At 44.7% G+C, this 23,722-nt stretch overlaps 1 protein-coding gene across 2 annotated transcripts in view; it reads left to right on the plus strand.

Moving 5' to 3' along the window:
• The window catches only part of GABRA3 (gamma-aminobutyric acid type A receptor subunit alpha3), a 67,290-nt gene extending 51,195 nt beyond the window's left edge, over positions 1–16,095 (plus strand). For both annotated transcript variants that reach the window (XM_082263956.1, XM_082263957.1), the window contains exons 6-10: positions 482–564; positions 1,995–2,138; positions 6,367–6,519; positions 9,373–9,584; positions 14,960–16,095. In XM_082263956.1, coding sequence (XP_082120082.1) covers positions 482–564; positions 1,995–2,138; positions 6,367–6,519; positions 9,373–9,584; positions 14,960–15,271 — 904 coding nt within the window. In that variant the 3' untranslated portion in view covers positions 15,272–16,095. The remainder of the gene's footprint in view (positions 1–481; positions 565–1,994; positions 2,139–6,366; positions 6,520–9,372; positions 9,585–14,959) is intronic.
• The last annotated feature ends 7,627 nt before the right edge of the window (positions 16,096–23,722 follow it).

The following is a 23,722-nucleotide window of genomic DNA, read 5'->3' on the forward strand; positions in this document are numbered from 1 at the left end:
TACAGAACCCTCTTACACAAGATGCTCCACATTGGCAGTGGCAGGGCTGGCACTACCTCACTATTTATGATACAATGCACTCACTACCCTGTTGGGCTGCCTTGGCACCTACAATTGCTACTCTTACTACAGGATTCCCAACCCTAACTATGGAAAAATCTAGGGGCCAATTTGGGGAACTACACCAGGCACTTCCATGTCCTTTCCCTAGACCAGTAATGGTGAACATTGGCACACCAGATGTTTTGGAACTACATTTCCTGTAATGCTCATGCACTCTGCAGTGTAGTTGAGCATCATGGGAAATGTAGCTCCAAAACATCTGGGGTGCCAAGGTTCGCCATCACTGCCCTAGACTTACACTGCTTGTGTTTAAAAAAAAAATGTAATAACGTATTATTGAATACAGAGCTGCAATAATGTGTGTGTGTTTTCTATCTGCCTGAAGTTCTAGAATTGCTTTATTGTTATTCTTGTCCAGGCTTACAATTCATGCTGAATGCACAATGCACCTAGAAGATTTCCCTATGGATGTCCATGCTTGCCCATTGAAATTTGGAAGCTGTAAGTATCTGTATATGCATTAAACATTTTTCTTATTCACCGGTTTACTTTTTTTTTTGGTAATATAAAGTCAACTACATTGATTTACCAATGTAACAAAATTGGTCCACACTGAGGACTTATATAGTTTATCAATATTTGTTGACATATTAAAGTACAAAACAAAAAAAAAAAAAAGTCAAAGAAGAACTTTCATAAAGAAAAAAAAAAAAAAAAAAAATGATATATATATATATCTATATATATAGATATATATATATACTGGTCTGGAAAACTGTTATTTTACCTCCCCAGTGCCTGTTTTAACCCCTAAAAGCCCATACCACTGCTCCACAACCATGTTCAATGAATGTGGTTGTGTAAAAGGCCGCATTCACTTGAATGGGATGCTTTCGGTGGTACCACCCACTGAATGCAACGGGGGTATAATGCTTTACTTGTGCACACCCCCACTGGCTGCCTGGTGGGGGGCAGGAAAAATGTGGCTAAACCGATTGATGCCACATAGGGGGAGACCAGGCAGCTTTCTACAGTGTGCGCCTGTCTTGGTCTAGGCACTAGCGCCCCCCTACATACATTGTGATAGCGCTGGTCTTGGGGAAGCACCTGGTGCTTGAGGCAAACGCTGTCAATCATAAATAATTGAGTATTTGTCTCCTTGGTATACGTGTGGTCAGACATAGGTGAGGGAGAGGGGAACAGGGACATCTAAGAGGACAGGATAAAGTGCATTGTGCATTTTACACCTTGGGAGCAGGAGCCAGAAAAGAACACTACCTTTTTCCAATGTCCTCTTCTCCTTTCACCTCCCCTTCTGGTGGTGGGTTCCCAATGATTTAGAGAGCAGTGCAAACATTATGATGCCAGCACAGTTCTCTGCATTACTACGCTGTGAGGTCAGGTTGCCGTTGTGATGCCCCTCGGGGGCAGGACCATGACTTCCTGCATTCACAGGATCACATCAGTCTACAGATTTATTGACACTGGGTGCCCTTAAACCTTGACGATGGGCCTTATAGCGGAAAAGATGTGTTGCAGGGGACAGCTCCAGGTTTAAGGTGAGCTGTGTTTAAAACCAACCAGGGAAACAATTAAAAAATGAAGCCCCAAAATGGGCTTTAAATTTATTCAGGACCCAATAGTTCTTTAACAAACTCTCTAAATTTTACTGAGCAACCAATACTTTATTAGATGGTTCTGTCAAAAGAGATAGATAGATAGATAGATAGATAGATAGATAGATAGATAGATAGATAGATAGATAGATAGATAGATAGATAGATAGATAGATAGATAGATAGATAGATAGATAGATAGATAGATAGATAGATAGATAGATAGATATTCCTAGATAAACAATCGTTTTTCTTACTCTATGGATATGTGGTGAGCAGTTTGAACGCTCAGTATACTTTGTGCTTGTTCTACAGATGCCTATCCCAGTACAGAAGTGGTTTATGCTTGGACGAATGGCTCTGAAAAATCAGTTGCCGTAGCCCCGGATGGCTCTAGACTCAACCAATATGACCTGCTTGGCCTGGTGTTGGGGACTGAGACCATCCGATCGAGTACAGGTAAGCTTTATTATATGTGAAGATGACAGACCACAATGGTGAGACTTTTTCATGAAATGTTAAAATTATTAGCAGAGGATGTGTACCTCTTTTTGGAAACATGCTAAAAGGGGCCATACAGGCTGCATACATGGGAAATTATCTTTTTGCCTAATAAATTCTCATTATTTGGGGAGCTCTTCGGCTGCTTCTTTACTTTCCCCCCTTCCCTTTCCTACCAGTGCTTCCATGAACCTTATTTCCTTCACCCACACATGTATTTCCATTTCAGGTCTACCCCCTGCCCCGTACTTCCATGAACCCTCCTCTCCACTTATTTATACTAGTTGAAACCTACCCCAACTTGTATTCACACAAACTTCCTCACCTGTACTTCCATGACCTGTCCGTCCATCACCCACACTCCAATGAACCACCTATACTTCTATGAATCCCCAATACTCTCCAAGCAACCTTCGAACCCATACTCTCATGTAACCCCTATACTCCCATCTACCCCCCTCACCCATACTTCTATGAACCACCTCATTTATCCATGAACACCCTTCATTACCCATACTCCAATGAACCCCCTCCTTCACCCATATTCCCATGAACCCCTCAAACTCCAATAAACCTACGACCTCTTTTTACAACTTTTATTCTCATCCCTAGCAAAGGGAATTTCCTACAGCCCACCCCCCGAGCCATTATACCCACCTGCACATAGCCTTTTCTGCCATCATTAAAACCCTGTAAATCAGGAATTCCCAAACTACGGCCCTACAGTTGTTGCAGAACTACACATCCCATGAGGCATTGTAAAACTCTGACATTCACAGACATGACTAGGCATGATGGGAATTGTAGTTCCTGAACAACTGAAGGGCCGTAGTTTGGGAATCCCTGCTGTAAATGATCCGTTTTGGATGGTGTTGGAGCTTACATGGGCTATTACTTACATTAACAAGTTATCTTATCCTGGAATAGTTCAAGAAGCCAAACTTCTCCAATGGGTTAACAGAAAACTGTAAAAGCCTGAGATAAATTCTATTGCTAACCCGCTCCATCCAACTATGTAAAACAAAACCATTTAGTAGGAGTTCCTCTTAAAAAAAGTTATTCATAAGACAGGGCATTGCTAAATTCTGGCACTCAGGGCACATGCACCAGGTCTTCTACTAAGGGCCCCAGGTCTCCTGGAGATGATATATTACAACCATTATACAATTTTAAAACATTGTACAATTTATTTACTTTGCAATCCATCTACGAGGTGGTATCAAAAAGTTTAGAGTCTAGTTTTGTAACACGCCAACAGAATGCAGCACAAGGCTGCACACACACACAGTCACAGGGAGCACCAACCTTCATAAGTCAGTGTGCCAAAAGACATTGACACGTGTTCATCGGGAGCTGTGCAACTGGTGCTATTCTGACCATGTGCTTTACCATCTCTGCCATTTCATCATGGATAGCAAGTTAGAACAAAGAGCAAACGTGAAATTCTGCGTGACACTGGGCAAATCTGCCACAGAGACGTTTGAAATTAGTCGAAGATCCACCATTGCAGAGATCCAGCAGGAAGAGCAGAAAGGCGATTGACACGCCTCAAAAAGACTTCCAGGACACATTCCAAAAGTGGCAGGAACGCTGGGAGCGCTGTATTACTGTGCAAGTGCAAAAACAAAAAAAGCAAAAAACAAAAAGTTGGTCCTGGGAACCCTGCTATGTAATTCCAACAAGCATGCTATGCAGGCGACTGACATCTTCCTTATCAACTGATGATGTCATTGGTCGTTAGCAGGTCGGCAGCTAGAGGGTCGTAACGGTGCACAACCTGTGACTTTGTGTAACGTAAAAGGCAGGCTTCATCCACCTGCTGCCCTGTATACAATTTTTGGGGTATTTTGCTGAGCCACCCCTGAAGAGACCTCAAGGCACACCATGGTGCTTGGGCACCCTGGTTGAAAAAGGCTGGTGTAGACTCACTTAGGTGTGCTAAGTCTGGCCTGCAGAATAGGGATGGTCCCATAGGATTGGGTATCCTTTCCCCAACTTCAGACCGAAGCCGATGTGACCTATAACAAAAACATTTTGGGTCTGTGTGGTGTATAGTACTCACAAACCTTGGTCAGGCCAATAGTTATGTCCATCAGCCGTCATCTGTGATGTCGGTCTCAGCTGTTCCTTGAGCAGTACGCTCTCAAATGTCAGTCGCCCCTGCAGTCCTGATGTTCCAGACGTTGTTGGCAGTCAGTCCAAGCAGCCGGTACTGGTGGTGTCTAGTCCCCATTAATGTGCTGACTGGTTCAAAGCTATCCAGTTAAAAGCAGGCAGATTGGATCAGATGGATCAAAAATGTGCGGTGACACAGTGAGATGGGGGCCCGTCCCTCCATCTACATGTTTCGTTCCTCCCACCCGAACTTCGTCAGGACGTACAAGGCCATGAGCTGCCCCCGGGTTAAAGTCAGGGCTAAATCCCGCCCCTTTTACTCTTAAAAAGTGCCCCGGGATTCCTTTCTACTGACAGCTCAAAAAGGTATATTTGTGCACACAGTCTCCAATCCATAAAGTCTGCCTATTACCACAAGATGGTGCTAGACCTTGTGCCATATATAAATATCAGTGGGCAATAGGCAACACAACATATAATTAAGAAATACAGCTACAAGAGTGGAAATAGTCCCCTGTGCAAGGGGACTATTTTGAAGATGATAGTGTGTAAACGTAGATAAATAAAGGACTTTCTTGTAAACAGAGCTAGTCTGGAAACTTTTTGATACCACCTTGTATTATTTGTCATCATAATGTGACATTATAGTTTTAGACCTATTCATTTTTTTTAGATTGAAATGAATATGATCTGAAGTTGTCCTCGTGGTATCCTACCAGACCGTTCAAATTTTTGTGCCCAGAGGTTCCCCTTGGTCTACTACAGAGGTCTTCAAACTATGGCCCTCCAGTTGTTCAGGAACTACAATTCCCATCATGCCTGGTCATGTCTGTGAATGTCAGTTTTACAATGACTCATGGGATGTGTAGTTCCGCAACAGTTGGAAGGCCGTAGTTTGAGGATCCCTGGTCTATTAAGACCTTAAAAACACCCCTGTCCATAGTTCAGGCGTTGTTTTAACCACTTTACCACCGGAGGATTTTGCTGTCTTACGTCCAGGCCACTTTTTGCGATTCGGCACTGTGCGATTTTAACTGACAATTGCGCGGTCGTGCGATGCCGTACCCAAACAAAATTTACGTCCTTTTTTTTCCCACAAACAGCTTTCTTTTGGTGGTATTTGATCACCTGTGCGATTTTTTACTTTTTGCGCTATAATCAAAAAAAGAGCGTAAATTTTGAAAAAACAACAATATTTTTCACATTTTTTTATATGAAATTCCCACCCAAAAAAATGTAAAAATCAAAATTTTTTTTAATTTTTGGCCAATTTGTTTTCTGCTACCTATGTTTGGTAAAAAAAAAAATCGCAATAAGCGTATTTTGATTGGTTTGCGCAAAACTTATTTTGTTTACTAACTAAGGGAAAGATTTCTGTCATTTTTGGTGTTTTTTTTTTTTTTTTAACGAGTAATGGCGGCGATCTGCGATTTTTTTTTGCGGGACTGCGACATTGCGGCGGACAGATCTGACCCTTGACTGACATTTTTGACACTTTTGGGGGTACCAGTGACATTACTACAGTAATCAGTGCTATACATATGCACTGTTACTGTAATAATGACACTGGCAGGGAAGGGGTTAATTTTATTGGAGAGGGAGGGGTTAATGTATGCCTGGTGCTTACTAACGTGTGGGGGGGGGAGGTGACTGAGTGACACAGGGACAGATCACAGGTTCAGCTATGCTGAACCCTGCAATCTGACCCTGCCTGTCACTTAGGAGATCCGCCCGCTCTGTTTACACAAGCGGGCGGATCTCCAAACTCGATAACCCGAGGAACAGCGGAAGAGCGGCGGCGACCGCCGCTGCTCCTCCCCTGGCCTGACTCCCGCTGTGAATGAATGCAGCGGGAGTGAGCCTCCGGCGGCGCGCGTGCGCCGCCCACAAGGGGAGGAATCCAGCGACGTAGGTCTACGTAGCTGGACGATAACTAACCACTTTGCCGCAGTAGAGCTCGAGTGAGCGGTCGGCAAGTGGTTAAAAAATGTCACAACGTATAAAGCTGAACTCTTAAATGTTTCACATATGTTTTAATTAAAGCATTATTTTTATCCTACCTACCTGTTAGGTGAATACATTGTCATGACTACTCACTTCCACCTGAAGAGAAAAATTGGATACTTTGTCATACAGACCTATCTACCATGTATAATGACCGTCATCCTATCACAAGTGTCCTTTTGGCTTAACAGGGAGTCAGTCCCAGCCAGGACCGTGTTTGGTAAGTTAAACACAACAGAAAATTTTAGAAATATAAGCAGGCAATAGTTTATTTCGTTCCTTCCTTCTTTGGATGTACATTATATTACCAAAAGTATTGGGACGCCTGCCTTTATACGCACATAAACCTTAAAGCGGAGTTCCAGCCTAAACACACACTCACCTGTCCAACGGTCCAGCGATGCGGCCGCCCGAAGCCTCGCTCATCTCCCTCTCTGTCTGCGGCGCCGGCATCACTGGTGTGGGCACCCGGCTGTGACAGTTGTCGGCTTCACAGTCGGGTACACACTGCGCATGCGCGAGTTGCGCTACGCGTCGTGATTGGCCGGCAATCTTCTGGGACCTCTGACGTGTCCCAGAAGATTGCAGGGAGGGAGGGGGAGAGGAGAACTTCCGCCCAGGGCGCCGCAGCGCTCCGTGCGGAAGTGGGAGCGGGTACCTGTCAAAACTAGGTACCCGCCCCCCCCCCCCCCAAAAAAATGACATGCCAAATGTGGCATGTCAGGGGGTTAGAACTGCCTAAAGCGGAAGTTCCACTTTTGGGTGGAACTCCGCTTTAATGACATCCCAGTCTTAGTCCATAGGGTTCAATATTGAGTTTGCAGCTATAACAGCTTCAACTCTTCTGGGAAGGCTGTCCACAAGGTTTAGGAGTGTGTCTATGGGAATGTTTGACCATTCTTCCAGAAGCGCATATGTGAGGTCAGGCACTGATGTTGGATGAGTAAAGTGAGTAAAATAGGTATTGAAGACATCACCATTTTTATAGCTAAATATATTTCTAAAGGTGCTACTGACATGAAATGTTCACCACATGTCAGTAACAACCCATACATACAAAGAAACCAAAATACCATTACAGCGCGTGTAAAGGCAGGCGTCCCAAAACTTTTGGTAATATTGCGGATTTGGATTTCTGTATCCATCTTATTAGGGTTGAAAAAAATAGAAGGGACAATGTAAATTAACAACTTCAGCCCCTAAAGGTTTACCCCCCTTCATGACCAGGCCATTTTTTGCGATACAGCACTGTGTTACTTTAACTGACAATTGCGCGGTCATGCGACGCTGTACCCAAATAGAATTGATGTCCTTTTTCTTCCACACATAGAGCTTTCTTTTGGTGGCATTTGATCACCTCTGCAGTTTTTATTTTTTGCACTATAAATAAAAAAATACCGACAGTTTTGAAAAAAAAAACAATATTTTTTACTTTATGTGAATAATCTAATGCCTCGTACACACGCAACGATTATCGGCCGACCGATCGTCCAACTTTTGTCCAGAGTTGTGTTTTGTTGGTTGGAAGGTGCCTAGACTGCACACAAATTTTCTCGGCCAACAAAAAATCTACTTCAGAAGTGATGTCATGTGCTGGTTTATTTTCCGTGTGTTTTTTCTTCTCTGAGCATGCCCAGTCTTGCTCATCAGATTTTTGTCTGCCGAAATCTGTACTGACTGACGGAAAATCGGCCGTTGTGTTGACGGCCAACAAAAATTTTATAGCCTGCACACCAGATTTTTTTCGGCCGAAAAGTCGGAGTCGGTTGTCGGAAGCATCATACTAACAAGCCGAATATCGGCCGATCGAGCGTTGGCCGAAAATTCCCGGCCAATAATCGATGCGTGTGTACGAGGCAGAACTCTTCTTCAATTTAGGCCAATATGTATTCTGCTACATAATTTTGGTAAACAAAATCCCAATAAGCGTATATTGATTGGTTTGCGTAAAAGTTATAGTGTCTACAAATGTATTTATTTATTTTTTTACTAGTAATAGCGGCAATTTTTAGCGGCACTGCTACATTGCGGCGGACAAATCGGACACTTTTGGGGACTAGTGGCACTAATACAGTGATCAGTGCTAAAAATATGCACTGTCACTATAATAATGACACTGGCAGGGAAGGGGTTAACATCAGAGGTGATCAAAGGATTAAATGTGTTTCCTGGGGGTGCTTTCGAATTGTGTGGGGGAGATGCTTTGACTGGGTGAAGACAGAGATTTGTGTTTCTGCTTAGCAAAAACACAAGATCTCCATCTTCCCCTCTCACAGAGCGGCGGTCTGCTTTGTTTTCATAGGCAGACCACCAATCTGCCTCTCTCCTGAACGATTGTGAGTTGCTGGTCGAGCATCGGGTCCGCCTGACCCGCTGATTTGCTCCCGCTGTGTCCAAATACAGCGGGAGCAGGATGTCGGCGGCGCACGTGGCGCCTGAGACCCATTGCGCAAAATCATGTACAGGTACGTGATTTCATGCGGGGCCGCCCTGCCGCAGTATATATGCCTGGGGCGGTCCAGAAGGGATTAAACAGTGTGTGTATCACTTTAATGCAAAGTCCACTTTAAAAGGTCACTTACTCCCCGTTCACACTGGGGCGACCTGTCATAGACCCTGTCTATGGTAGGTCCCCTGCCATAGAGTAGCTGTGGACCCGTTCTAATAGGAGCGACACAAGTCCTGGAGCGACCTGCATTGACTTCAATGATATGAAGTCCGTGCCGGCCGCTCCGAGGTCGCGGTGCGAGCTGCGCACCACGACTTCACAGGTCGCCACCACAAGTTGGGTCGCCCCAGTGTGAACGGGGTCTTAGAACCACAGTGCCTAGCAGAGAATATGTAACTTCACACACTTGAAAGTGGCTCCTGGAGCTCTACATGATGGTAAAGATTTCAGTCTCCTGAAAAGGTAAGTACTGAGATTATTATTATTTTTTTTACAGGGTATCTTTTGTTCTTTTACAGAGGCAACTTGTTTTAAACAAATATTTTTTTTATTAAATGTATAGAAATCCTCAGTTGTGAGTGTGGTGACTTTGTGCTTTTATGACAGCTTTTCTCTTTACCATAGGAGTCACTACTGTTTTGACCATGACAACACTGAGTATCAGCGCACGGAACTCTCTGCCCAAGGTTGCCTATGCCACAGCAATGGATTGGTTTATGGCGGTGTGCTATACTTTTGTCTTCTCCGCACTTATTGAGTTTGCTACAGTCAATTATTTCACTAAAAGAGGCTGGGCCTGGGATGGTAAAAGAGCCCAGGAAGGCCAGGCTTTCAAGGTAAGAAGGAGGATATATATATATATATTGTAAGCTGGGGAACAGGTAGCAGGTGCAAAGTTCCCTGGGATGAGCAGTCTTTCATGCACAGATACCAAATCCTATGAGGTAGTGACAAACATTGCGGTGTTTATTGGTGCTATATACAAGTTTATAATTGGGTGCTGTACAGTGCTTTAAGGAAAACAAACAGGAACAATAATAATAAACAAAAGCCTAGCCGTGTCCCGGCGCTTACTACACACAATGCAGTCCCTAACTAACACAGACTGAGCAAGCCTACAGCTTGTCAGCTTCCAAAGACACACACTGACAGTGTTACCAACCTTCTGCTCTCCTAGACAAACGTTGTCTGTGCTGAGAGAGAGATGCTGTCTGTCTCAGGTGGGTTTAAATTGGCCTGGGGAAGAGGAGCAAGATCTGAACTGGATCATGGATTTCGAGATCCCTAAAGGTATACGAGAGATGCCTGGGTGATGTGTAAACCCCGAACAGGACTTTTCCTGGCTCTCTCTGGGACGCTCTGCTACATAATATATATATATATATACACACATACTGTATATAAACTGTATTTTGTATACAGTATATATTACTAAATAACAACAGCTGTCCCTGCACCATTTTGAAGTAGCCAAGAAAACAGCCGCAGCCCGAGTAGAAAGCCTGTACCCTGTCATTGTTCTGCATGCTTCACAGATGGGCCCTTACTCTCTGTATTGAAGCAGTGGTCTCTGTGCAGATTTCCAAAATACCCCCTGCTGAGTCAGACCTATAACTATGCAAAACACAGGTAACATAGGCTTTACTGATTACAGAGCCCTACCTCTGACTTGGCATTAGACATGTCAGATATCTGCAGAGAGACTGCTGCCTCAATAAAGACAGCAAAGGTTCTTCTCTGTAGGATGCTGACAGGGGACAGGCTTTTCTAATCAGGTTATTGCTGCCATTCTGAAGCTTTCCTCCAACAAATTCGGTATATTATTTTATACTGTATATACTGTGATTCTGTACTTGCCAAATATGCTGCAGAGATCTCCCTCCACTAAGTCTGGCTGCAGCCATTTTAACTGTTGGCAGCTGAAGCTGCTGACTGTTAACTTCCTGGATACACACACATGCACACTATATTATATATATATATATATATATATATATATATATATATATATATATATCAGGGCTTGACAAATTTGCCTGAAATCTAGGAGCCAGCTAAAAAAGTTAGGAGTCAGTTTTTTTTTTTTACTAACAACCAAGCTTTATTTTAAAAAAAATAACTGACACTAAATTTACACATAAAGACGACTAGAACCCCGCAATCTATAGGGCAATTGGATGGAAACAGACCGTCTGTTGCCATCTGATCCAATCCACGGGATGGATATAAAATAGAACCACCATCCGTCTGTTTTTGGCGGACAGTATCAGATGGTGGCAGATTACTGCTCCATAGAGAACACTGAAGGGTCTGATCTGCCTGAAAAACTGACAGGCGGACCTGATCAGACAGCTCGTGTGAAAGGGGCCTTCGGCTGTGTGGCTGTGGCACGGCAGGGAGATGAAAAAAAAAAGGGGGCTTCAGGGGGCAGGGGGGAATTGCCCCCGGGCCGCTCTGATGCCCTATAAAAAGGCTGCACTGCGTCTGCCACATACATGCCTAAATGATTCCTGGTGAAGAGGAGTAAAAAGCCACCGCAGCTGACCTACTGAGTGCGGGATGGGGACAAGGACAAAGCTCAGCCCCCCCCCCCCCCCCCCCAGAGCGTGGCTGGTGTAAACTGTGTGTGAGCAGAAGACAGTTCTATGCACCAGGGAGACTCTCCCCCGGCCGGCCCCAACCGAGCTGTACCAGCTACCCACAACCGCCCCCTGCTGGCCAGGTTGGGAACCTGGATTCGGTCGGTGGGTAGAGAGTACCTGGAGCAGAGCTTCAGCCTGGAATGGGGGTCAGGAGGAGGCCGGGAAGAGGGAGAGTGGGAGGGGGCTGCACCATGGGCCTCTGGATTTTACTTGGCCCCTGAGCCGAAAGTTGCCAGTCAGCCCCTGGAAGAGGGCAACGTCATATTAATGCCCATTATTTTGGAATGGGGTGCCCAACAATCTCATATACCTGTAAGTGTGATAGTCAGATGTACACAAACTTTTGGCTATATAGTATATAATAAAACTAATGATAATAAAAGCCGTTATAGTTTTCCCTTAACGTGTTGTGATGTAGAATCTAAAATAAACAAAGTTGACCCAAAATGTAGAGATCTGTAAGCAGCAGGTCTGCCGAACACTACACATTTAAGTCAGAGGAAACGCCGCCATCGCACTGCAACTGCATGCAATCCATGTGGTTTTGGTGCATTTGGCGGCAAAAAATGGGTTAAAGCAGGCATTGAGAAGGCATCGCACTGCTTCTTCAATGACTATCAATAGCACTCTGGGACCCCTGGGCACAGTGAGCATCTGATATTCCATAAGGACTGGTGATCTTGCACTCCTCCACAGCTATTGCCTATGTTTATGAGAACAACTACGTCTGGCTTTTACCCTTTAGGACTTTATATCCAAGGACCTCATATTATTAACTTATCATTGGTCCCTTTGTTGTGCTCCACCTTCCCACTGTCTCTTTTTTGTGTTCCAGTGCCCGCACAGGGGGGTTTTGGTGCGTCCTGATGAAGCAGTCTTGGCAAAACATGTTGACACATGAAGATTGATAATCAGGGCTTTTTTTTTTTTAAGAGAATAAGTGCAGGAACTCCCCTTTCTGAGCCCCCCCTACCCACCTACGAGCACCGTTCCTTGGATCGGCCCCCTAACCCACCTTCCATTACTGCCCTTTTAAAGAATACAGAACCAAGTATCATTTTGTGGTGATAAGTCATTTGTATGGAATTTGTTAATGATAACAGGAAAAGCAGTAAAATAGGTCCCCTGTAGCCAATAACAATAGAGCCCCCTCCAGGAACAATAAAACAACCCCCCCTAACCAGCAGCGGCAACAACAGTTCCCCCCAACAGCCTCTCCAACAGCCAGCAATAATAGAGTCCTCCCTTAATAGTAGCTCTCTCCCAGCAATAACTGCCACCCAGCAATATAAGACCCAGCAACAATAGGTCCCCACCAGCAACAATAACCCCCCCTGCAAAAATAGACCCCCCATTAGCCAGCATCAACAGACCCTGCAGCGCACCCCAGCACCCCTTGCCATTACATATAGTCAGTGCCGGAGGGCCGAAACTGCGTTCCCGCTGAAAGAAAGCCCTGCTTATAATAATCATCAGAATATATTAATAATGATGGCATTATAACCCAAAGCACTACTGGTTTTCAATTTAAGGATATACATGTATGGTGTTTCTCAATTTTAATATGCAATATAAAAAAATCTATGATTTTATATGAGTTGTACTCTCCATGTTTGGCCTTTATAGTCAGATTTTTCTTCTTTTTTTCTACATTCTATAGTACAGTTGTTGGCCATGAGTTTCATACATACAGTGCCATACAGGTGGATTCTATTTATCATCATTAGTCATTTAGGTCAACATTGGATCATTCAGAGATCCTCACTGAACTTCTGGAGAGAGTTTGCTGCACTGAAAGTAAAGGGGCTGAACAATTTTGCACGCCCAATTTTGTTAACAAAGTTCGAAATATCCAATAAATTTCGTTCCACTTCATGATTGTGTCCCACTTGTTGTTGATTCTTCACAAAAAATTACAGTTTTATATCTTTATGTTTGAAGCCTGAAATGTGGCAAAAGGTTGAAAAGTTCAAGGGGGGCGAATACTTTCGCAATGCACTGTACTTGCCTGTCAGTAGCCTCTAGATCACAATTCGAATGTGGACTGGGCTTCAAAGGCAAGGAAGATTTAAACGCATGTCTAAATCTACTCTTAGAGCCGGTTCACACTGGGACGACTTCAAAGCTGCCCGACTCTGAAGCCTCCCCCTGCAGCGCGACTTCAGCATGGCTTGCAAACGACTTCTTTAACCACTTAAGGCCCGGAAGATTTTACCCCCTTCCTGACCAGGGCCTATTTTGCGATTCGGCACTGCGTGACTTTAACGGACAATCGCGCGGTCGTGCGACGCTGTACCCAAACTAATTTGACGTCCTTTTTTCCCCACAAACAGAGCTTTCTTTTGGTGGTATTTGATCACCTGTGCGATTTTTTGATCATGCGCTATAAACAAAAAAAGAGCAACAATTTTGCAAAAATAACAATATTTTTCACATTTTTTTATATGAAATTCCCCCCAAAAAAATGTAAAAATCAAAATTTTTTAACATTTTCGGCCAATTTGTTTTATGCTACATATTTTTGGTAAAAAAAATAGCAAAAATCGTATTTTGATTGGTTTGCGCAAAAGTTATCGCGTTTACTAACAAAGGGAAATATTTTTGTAATTTTTGTTGTTTTTTTTTTTAACGCGTAATGGCGGCGATCTACGATTTTTTTTGCGGTACTGCGACATTGTGGCGGACAGATCGGACCCTTGACTGACATTTTTGACACTTTTGGGGTTACCAGTGACATTTCTACAGTAATCAGAGCTATACATATGCACTGTTACTGTAAAATTACACTGGCAGTGAAGGGGTTAACTTTTGGAGGAGGGGTTATGTGTGTGTCCCTAGGGGCGTGATTCTAACTGTGATTGGCGGTGGCTTGAGCTGTAGGAACAGTGATCAACGGTCCTACATAGTAGAACCGTATGATCACTATTCCTACACAGGGGAGAATGACAGGCGGCTTGTTTACATTAGCCGCCTGCCTTTCTCCTTCTGCACCGACGATCGCCGAGTGACCGGCAGACATCGGGTCCGCCGGTCACACGCGCGGGGGGGGGGGGGGGTCTGTGACCGCGCGGGAGCTCCCTAGACCCTCACAGGCTAGCGACGTAGTACTACGTCGCTATGCCTGTGAGGGGCTGACTGCCGACGTAAATAGTCGTGCGGCAGTCGGCAAGTGGTTAACAGAAGTCAAAGCCGCTCCGAAAGTCGCCCCCAATTAGCGCAGGAACCTTTTTCTAAGTCGGAGCGACTTGAGTCGCTCTGATTAGAACGGTTCCATTGCACTGAATGGAGCGCGACTTGTCAAGTCGCCCCAGTGTGAACTGGCCCTAAGGATAACTAAATGATTTGTGGAAGTACTCACTCATAGCAGGTACAAGCCAAAAATGTAAGGGTGTATTTGGAAACAATTTCCAGAGCTATTCATCCTCCATCAACAAATGGGGGCAAAATCAAAGGGTTTTTGGCTATATTCTCTCCACGTCAAATGTTGCTTATTCAAAAATGTGAATCAAGAATGATATCGCGTGAGAGCGCTGCTTGGCCCATCATACTCTTTTGTATTCTCTCCCTAGATAAAAGAACCCATAATCCTGGCAAAGAAGTCCAACACGACCTACAACATAGTGGGGACAACCTACACACTGAACATCAAGGAACCGGCCTTGGCCACAATTGCGAAGAATGCTGCTCTCCCACCCCCTCCTCTATCTCCGCCACACGCTGAGCTAAAGCCATTAGACGGCAAAAAGACTTACAACAGCGTCAGCCGCATCGACAAGATTTCACGCATCGTCTTCCCAGTCTTGTTTGCCATCTTTAATCTGGTGTACTGGGCAACCTATGTCAACCGAGAATCAGCAATCAAGGGAATGATTCCAAAATAATTACAAAAAAAGATTCCTTTTTGACTCCTAACTTGTGTGGGACATGTTACCTGTCTCTTCTCAAGGTATCACCTGTTTTTTTGTTTTTTTTTGTAAGAAGTCTGAAGGTTCCTACAGATGTAAAAGAACGTTCACTCGATGAGTCCATTGATGGTCAGGTTAGGGAACGTTCAAAATTTTGTAGGTCCGCCTTAACTGTGGCAAACATCCCCTGCCTGAGTCTTTTCAGAGCCTTTTTCCAGAAATAGGCCGGTGCCAGGGATGTCTGTAGAGTGTTACCCCTTCCTCCTCCATAGGCGCATACTCGCACATTTGATGTGAACGTGCATGCTTGTTCAGCGATCTGTGGCCGGGTCGTGCATGCACAGCCGGCGGCCATTTAACGTCTGTAGGCTGCTGAGTTTCTCTCTTTATGCTCACTGTGATATCTGCCCTTAACTGGGTACTTTGCTTATTTGTTTTGAGGGCTTACAACTAGTGATGTTCGAATCCAGATATTCGTCGATTTGCTAACCTTCAATTTACTCAAATATCTGCATTATAATCGGTCTGGTCTGTAGAGAAGCATACAACTCAAACATTCTGGCAATAGTTATTATCTGAAAAATGTTCAAAGATTGCATACAAGGTGAATCACAAACTTGCATTTCAGGAGCTCACCAATTTGCATGCCAATCGATTCGCTCATCACTATGTACAACAATAAAGGTGCCCACAGATGTGAAATGATTGTCACCCGATCCAGCCAATCATAGCCAGATTTCTGTTGGGGGTTTGCAACCTGAGCAGACATCCATAGCCATCTAATTTCAAAGGAAATTACAATCTAATGGGGCCTCTTATGGCGCTTTTCCACTGCATGGAACCGAACGGTTTGGCTCGCTTTTGTGCTTTTCCACTGCTGGTAGCACATTGGAATGGTGTAGGAACGGTACGGTACGGCGGCGCTTTTCCACTGCATGGAACCGAACGGTACGGCTCTCAAAAACAGTACCACCTTTGGCACTTTTCCACTGCAAGTACCGGCTCCGCTCTACTCGGCCCTGCTTGGCCCGGTTTGCTTTTCCACTGCTGGTACCGCATGGTACGGTGTTGGAACGGTTCGGTACGGTACGGTATAGGTTTGCTTTTCCACTAAAGTAGTACTAAAGTTAAGTGGGTGGGATAACAACGGGGTGGGTGGGATTCTCTGACCAATCAGTGGCTCAGTGGCTAGTAGTGACTGCATGCAAAGGATTGTGGGATATGGTACCAGTTTGGTACCTGTTGGAACCACAATCGAGTAGGTACTGTTTTTTCAGAGCTGTACCGTACCGTACCGTTCGGTTCCATGCAGTGGAAAAGCAAACCTATACCGTACCGTACCGAACCGTTCCGACACTATACCATGCGGTACCAGCAGTGGAAAAGCACAAAAGCGTGCCGAACCGTTACGGTTCCATGCAGTGGAACAGTGCCTCTTGATTGTGGTTCCAAGAGGTACCATACCCGGTACCATATCCCACAATCCTTTGCATGCAGTCACTACTAGCCACTGATTGATCAGAGAATCCCACCCACCCGGGTGTTATCCCACCCACTTAAATTTAGTACTACTTTAGTGGAAAAGCCAACCACACCGTACCGTACCGAACCGTTCCAACTCCGTACCATGCGGTACCAGCAGTGGAAAAGCAAACAGGGCCAAGCAGGGCCGAGTAGAGCCGAGCCGGTACTTGCAGTGGAAAAGTGCCATAAAAGTTCCCTTTGTCCATACAAAAAAAAAAAAAAATGTGCTCACCATAAAATCCTTTTCGTTGAGATTCATTGGAAGACAAAGTATAATAATTCTGGGTGGGTTGACTGCCAACCACAAGACTTTTGGATACTCTGCACATCAAAAAGGGTCCAGCTTGCTCTAATGGTTATACTTCTACGTCAGCTCAAGAGCTCAGATATAGAAAACATTGGAAGATACAGCATCCTTCCCACAAACATTTAATGCAACCATGCCCACAAACCAACTAAAAGAGAACACCAATAGAGGGGAGAAACCTATGTCCTCCAGTGAACTTCAGAGAAACTTTTATGTGGAGTACAAAAAGTCTTAATTTCTTCATGGAGCACAGGAATACTTTAAGCATTGGATTGCAAAACGCAAGGCAGCCAAGTACATCCAACAAGGCCAGGAATCAGGTCCCTATGGTCCAAAGAGCATATGAGATATCACAGAGCAGGATCTTTTGACCAAAGATAGTTTCCACCTATGCAAGCACCTCCACCCCACAAAACTTAGTATAGGCGTAGATGGAGGACCAGGTCACAGTTTTGAAAACCCGAAGGACAAAAGCCATGATAAGGAAAGTAGGATCCCAATGTTAAAAGGCATAGGTTTGATTTGGTGAATCATTTTAGAAATAGTTCAGGAAGGTCGATCCTGCACTCCAACCTCAAAGACCTCTGGAATGGTTGGGTGCATGGTAGGTGATGGCACAACAAACTAACAGGATACGATGAGCCAGCATATCAAGATTCTTTAAAAGAGAGAAAACAGCCACAGGACCAGAGTGTATTAATCTAGAAATGGTCCAAGGTGCAAATGGTCCAGGTGCAAGGCAGGCAGTGGGTTATGGTGTCCCCTGACAGAAGGCACAGGCTCGCCTGAGGCACAGGGTCTAAGTGACAGTTGGTCTTCACCAGAGCTCCTGAAGGTGGAGATGGGCTGGAGACCCTAGTGGTCCCAGTTTTCTTCTCTGTAACTTTCTCCAGGCCAGGGCCCCTTAGGATTACCCCACCAAGGGATAGCAGGAGCAAGGACAGCTGTACTTTGGAGAATGCAGTACAAGATGGTACGCAGAAGAATATTTTGGTCCAGGCATAGGTTTTGGCAGGCGACTGGCAGAAAAGTACTCAGGGGTCTTTGCAGGCAGAAGGGTAGTCAGGTCTAGGTAAACGTCTTGGCAGGCAGAATAGCCAGGGTAAGCCCGGGTCAGCAATAGTCAGGCAAGTAATATAACTCTTGCGACAAAGGATAGCTTGAGAAAAGACAAAACACCAGCCACTTCAAAGGCTGATGATTAAATACACTTTTAGTTAGAGAATAGGTCTAGTGTAGTTTCAGGGTACTCTGAAAGTCCTGGCAGAGAACCTACAAGTACCATTGGATGTACTGGCAGGAGTTGTGTAAGTAAGATTGGAATTTTGGAGATCCTGGCAGGGATTCTATGAGTACCATTTAAGTCCTGGCAGGGATTCCATGAGTACCATTGGAAGCCCTGGCAGGGATTATATGAGTACCATTGGAAGTCCTGGCAGGGATTCTATGAGTACCATTGAAAGTAATGGCAGGGATTCTTTGAGTACCATTGGAAGTCCTGGCAGGGATTATATAAGTACCATTGGAAGTCCTGGCAGGGATTCTATGAGTACCATTGGAAGTCCTGGCAGGGATTATATGAGTACCATTGGAAGTCCTGGCAGGGATTCTATGAGTACCATTGAAGTACTGGCAAGGATTATGGAAGTTCTGACAGGCCCTGTTGCTGTTTTCTATGCTTAGAAGCAAACTGTCTTCTAAAGAATCTTGGAATGCCGATGATTAAATATATTTTTGGTTAGAGAATAGGTCTAGTGTAGTTTCAGGGTACTCTGAAAGTCCTGGCAGGGATTATATGAGTACCATTGGAAGTCCTGGCAGGGATTCTATGAGTACCATTGAAAGTAATGGCAGGGATTCTATGAGTACCATTGGAAGTCCTGGCAGGGATTCTATGAGTACCATTGGATGTCCTGGCACGGATTCTAGGAGTACCATTGGAAGTCCTGGCAGGGATTATATGAGTACCATTGGAAGTCCTGGCAGGGATTCTATGAGTACCATTGAAGTACTGGCAGGGATTATATGAGTACCATTGGAAGTCCTGGCAGGGATTCTATGAGTACCATTGAAGTACTAGCAGGGATTCTATGAGTACCATTGGAAGTCCTGGCAGGGATTCTATGAGTACCATTGAAGTACTGGCAGGGATTCTATGAGTACCATTGGAAATCCTGGCAGGGATTATATGAGTACCATTGGAAGTCCTGGCAGGGATTCTATGAGTACCATTACTATGCAGGGATTCTATGAGTACCAAGTACTGGCAAGGATTATGGAAGTTCTGACAGGCCCTGTTGCTGTTTTCTATGCTTAGAAGCAAACTGTCTTTTAAAGAATCTTGGAACGCTGGCCTAATGTATCTATCTAAAAATGGTGGGATGGGACCTTTTGAATTGAGCAGGTGTAGGGGTATAACCACTAGGAGAAGCTTGCCTCTTTTTGGTTTGTAGAGTGTCCACATGTCAATAATCCTTACATTGTGGTCTCCAATGAATGATGGATTTCCACCCAGTGAATAAACATGCATGCTCAGCCTTAACATGCGTGCATGTCGCTGGATCTCTGTACGTGCATAACATACAGTATTTATTGGCACCTTAACCTCTATATTTGGAGTCGTAATCCTTATCTTTGTACCAAGCCTATGACTATAAGGCAAACAAGCCTCTAGATGTGCTTTGTCCTGTGTTACTTACAACTTCAACACTTAATTTTCCCTTTATTGGCTGGTATCCCCTACTGAACTTTATTTTTATCTGATCTTTGCAGTCTTATACTATATGCTGTGATTTTCTGCTAAAACATTGCTATTCACGCCCCTTTCACACACGTTTTTATCTACAGTAAGCATAGTCTCTACTTTTTACAAATGCTGCATAAAGCCTCGTACACACGCGGCGAAAATCGGCAGGGAATTTTCGTCCGACGACCGATCTGCCGATTTCCGGCTTGTTAGTATGATGCTTCCGACAACCGACTCCGACTTTTCGGGCAAAAAAAATCTGGTGTGTAGACTATAAAATTTTTGTCGCCGGCAAAACACGGCCGATTTTCATGCAGTCAGTACAGATTTCGACAGGGAAAAATCTTATGAGCAAGACTGGGCATGCACCAGAGAAGAAAGAACACAAAGAAAGCAAACCAACACATGACATCACTTCTGAAGTAGAATTTTGTCGGGCGAGAAAATTTGTGTGCAGTCTAGGCACATTCCAACCAACAAAACACCACTCTGGACAAAAGACGGACGATCGGTCGGCCGATAATCGTTGCGTGTGTACTAGGCTTTAGTCTTTGCTTTTTTTTTTTTTATAATGATATATAAACATATCCAAACTGCTTTATATGATGCAGAATGAATTTGTCTTTTTTGCTATGAAATGGTCACCGACAACACTGTTTTCCTGTCTTTGCTCTGTTTACCGATATTAGCTTTTGACTGCCAACTCACAGTACCTTGCTTGTGTTTGTTCCGTTGGTATGCTTAGTGCTGTGCTTTTTATATCATACCACGACAGTAAATTGTGCATACAATGAATAAGACTTGCTGTTTAGGTGCCTGAGTAATACACATTATATGGCCAAGTTTTTGGACATTTGACCTATTTGGCCTAAAGTATGGGGACACCTCTCCAAATTGAGGCATTCAGATATTTCCATTGAAGGGTGTTGCTAATGATAGGGCATACAAAGACATTTTTGACAATTGTATGCTTCCACCCTGGAAAGTTTGGGGAAGACTGTGCAAGCATGGCTGTGGCCCTGTGTACAAAACCAGCTCCCAAAAAGACATGATTTGACCAGTTTGGTATAGAAGAACGTTAGTGTTCTGCACAGATCCCAGACAATCCTATTCGTAAAGATATTTTGGGATGAATCAGAATATTGATTGTGAGCCAGGTCTTCTCATTCAACATCAGCATCTGACCTCACCAATGTGTACAAATTCCCACAAACACTCCAAAATCTTGTGGAAGGCCTTTTCAGAAGAATAGAGGCTGCTAAAATCACAAAGGAGGGGTCAACTTTCTTTTAATGTCCATGGCCAACATAGAGCCCTCGAGTCTTCTGAACACCTTTGGGATGTCCTAGAACATCGTTGGTGTACTTTACCTTACAAATTTTCTTTTGGCTAAATGGGCATAAATTCCCACAGCCATGCTCCAAAATCTTGTGGAAAGTATCCCAGAAGAATAGAGGCTAGTGCAGCCACAGGTGGGTGGTTGGCTTTCTATTAATGTCCATGACCTACAGAAGCCCTCAAGCCTTATGAACTTGGGAGTGATCAAGAACAGGGGTCTCCAAACTTTCTAAACAAAGGGCCAACTTATTGTCCTTCAGACATTAGGGGGGCCGGACTGTGGTCCCCCAGGCGTAAAAAAATGCCTTGGCATCAGTGGAAGTTAACAATGCCTTTGACTTGGTGGTCAGGGGGAGTTTTAAAAAAAAGTCATGGCATCTCTGGTTAGTAGGAATGGGAATAGTGCCCTGTCGTTGGTATTGGAGAACTAGTTCCCAATCGTTGGTGCTATTGGGAGGAATAGTGCCCCATCGTTGGCTTCATTGGGAGGAATTGTGCCCCATCGTTGGCGTCATTGGGAGGAATTGTGCCCCAACGTTGGCATCATTGGGAGGAATAGTGTCCCATTGTTGGTGTCAGTGGGAGGAATAGTGCCCCATCGTTGGCGTCATTGGGAGGAATAGTGCCCCATCGTTGGCATCATTGGGAGGAATAGTGCCCCATCGTTGGCGTCATTGAGAGGAATAGTGCCCCATCGTTGGCGTCATTGGGAGGAATAGTGCCCCATCATTGGCATCATTGGGAGGAATAGTGCCCCATCGTTGGCGTCATTGGGAGGAATAGTGCCCCATCGTTGGCGTAACTGGGAGGAATTGTGCCCCATCGTTGCTGTCATTGGGAGGAATAGTGCCCCATTGTTGGTGTCAGTGGGAGCAATGGTGCCCCAAAGATCGGATAAAGGCAAACAAAGGGCTGCATTTGGCCTGCAGGCCCCAGTTTGAAAACCACTGATCTAGAACACCAATGGTTATCCAACATCAGTGCATGGTCTGAGAAATTCTATTTTGGCTAAACAGGCACAAGTTCCCACAGACGCACTCCAAAATGTTGTAGAAAGCTTTTGGAAAGAACTGCAATGCCAATGGTGTGCCAGGTCCTCTTATCCAGCATCAGTACCTGACCTCATGAATTCTCTTTGGCTGAATTGGCACACATTTCCACAGACACACTCCAAATTTTTGTGGAAAGCCTACCCCATGAAATGGAGTCAGTAATAGTGAGGGGTCCATTTCCTATTAATCTCCATGGCATACATGCAGGGCAGCCATCAGAAATTTTGAGGCCCCTTACACAGTTTTAGGCCTGCCCCCCCCCCCCCCTGGCCTGACCACCAACAATTCCCAGGGCCCGCCAACCATGTCGTCATCCTCCTCCAGTCCCATGTCCTTCTGCATCCCATGTCCTCCTCCTCCAGTCTCATGTCCTCAATCCCAGGAACATAAAGGTGAACGGTTCTAGTAAATGCCACTCCTCCTGTCCAGGAGTGAACAGGGGAGGGCAGGGTCTACAGCTGTGTGTGAGGGCTAGTGAGGGGCAGGACCCCCCACATAGTGCCAGTCTGTGGAGAATGGCGGAGCTTGAAATTGAATGGTATTGCAAGGACAGGTGGCAACCCTACCGTGTTTGGGGCCCCTCGGGACGCCTGGGCCCCCTACATGTGTATGGGCTGTACCCCCCTGATGGCAGCCCTGCATACATGGAGCCCTCAAGTTTTCTGAACATCTTTGGGATGATCTAGAACACCAATGGTCAGCCAGGTCTTCTCATCCAAAATCAGTGCCTGCCATGAGAAATTCTCCTTTAGCTAAATGAGCTAATGAAGTTCCCACAGGTGCACTCCAAAATATTGTAAAAAGCCTTTCTGGAAGAGTGGATAGCTGCAAAGGAGGGTCAACCCTACAATAAAGGTTAAAGCTTTAAATTGGGATATCCAGCAGACTAATATAGGTGGGCATGTCCACCAAGCTCATAAGGGTGAGCTTGTTGGACTTGTCAGGTGTCCAAAAACTTTTGCCTACATAATAGTGTATGATTCAATCCTACGGCTTTCAGGTTTTGAAACGTTACACTGTACAAATAATTATTTTTTATGCAAAGTTTTTCAAACCTAAAGCTGTGGTCATCGGATGAATACGACCGAGAGCAAGATTCTATTTAGGTTAGACATTAGAGCTGAACTCCGGGCAGATATAAAAGATGCAACCCTAGGTAATCCTTAATGTATAATGAATTATTTACAATATAACAAGTGTAGGTACCTGAACTGAATTTGGTATCAGTCTCTTGAAATCTGCTATACAGCAGCACTGAGAATGGGAGAGGGAGGGGCAGGTCTGGGAGCCAATCAATTGTTCTTTGCTGATAAGGAACACACTGATTGGGAGGGAGCTGAGCAGAGAGATGACCTCATCACTTTATATCTGCCTAGAGGTCAGCTTTAAGCTGCATTAAATGCATTATGCAATACAGCGGCACTCAATCAGGCATTTATCTATCTGTCTGCCGCAATGTC

Source organism: Pelophylax lessonae (assembly GCF_965119305.1).
Source record: "Pelophylax lessonae genome assembly, chromosome: 7".
Lineage (NCBI taxonomy): Eukaryota > Metazoa > Chordata > Amphibia > Anura > Ranidae > Pelophylax > Pelophylax lessonae.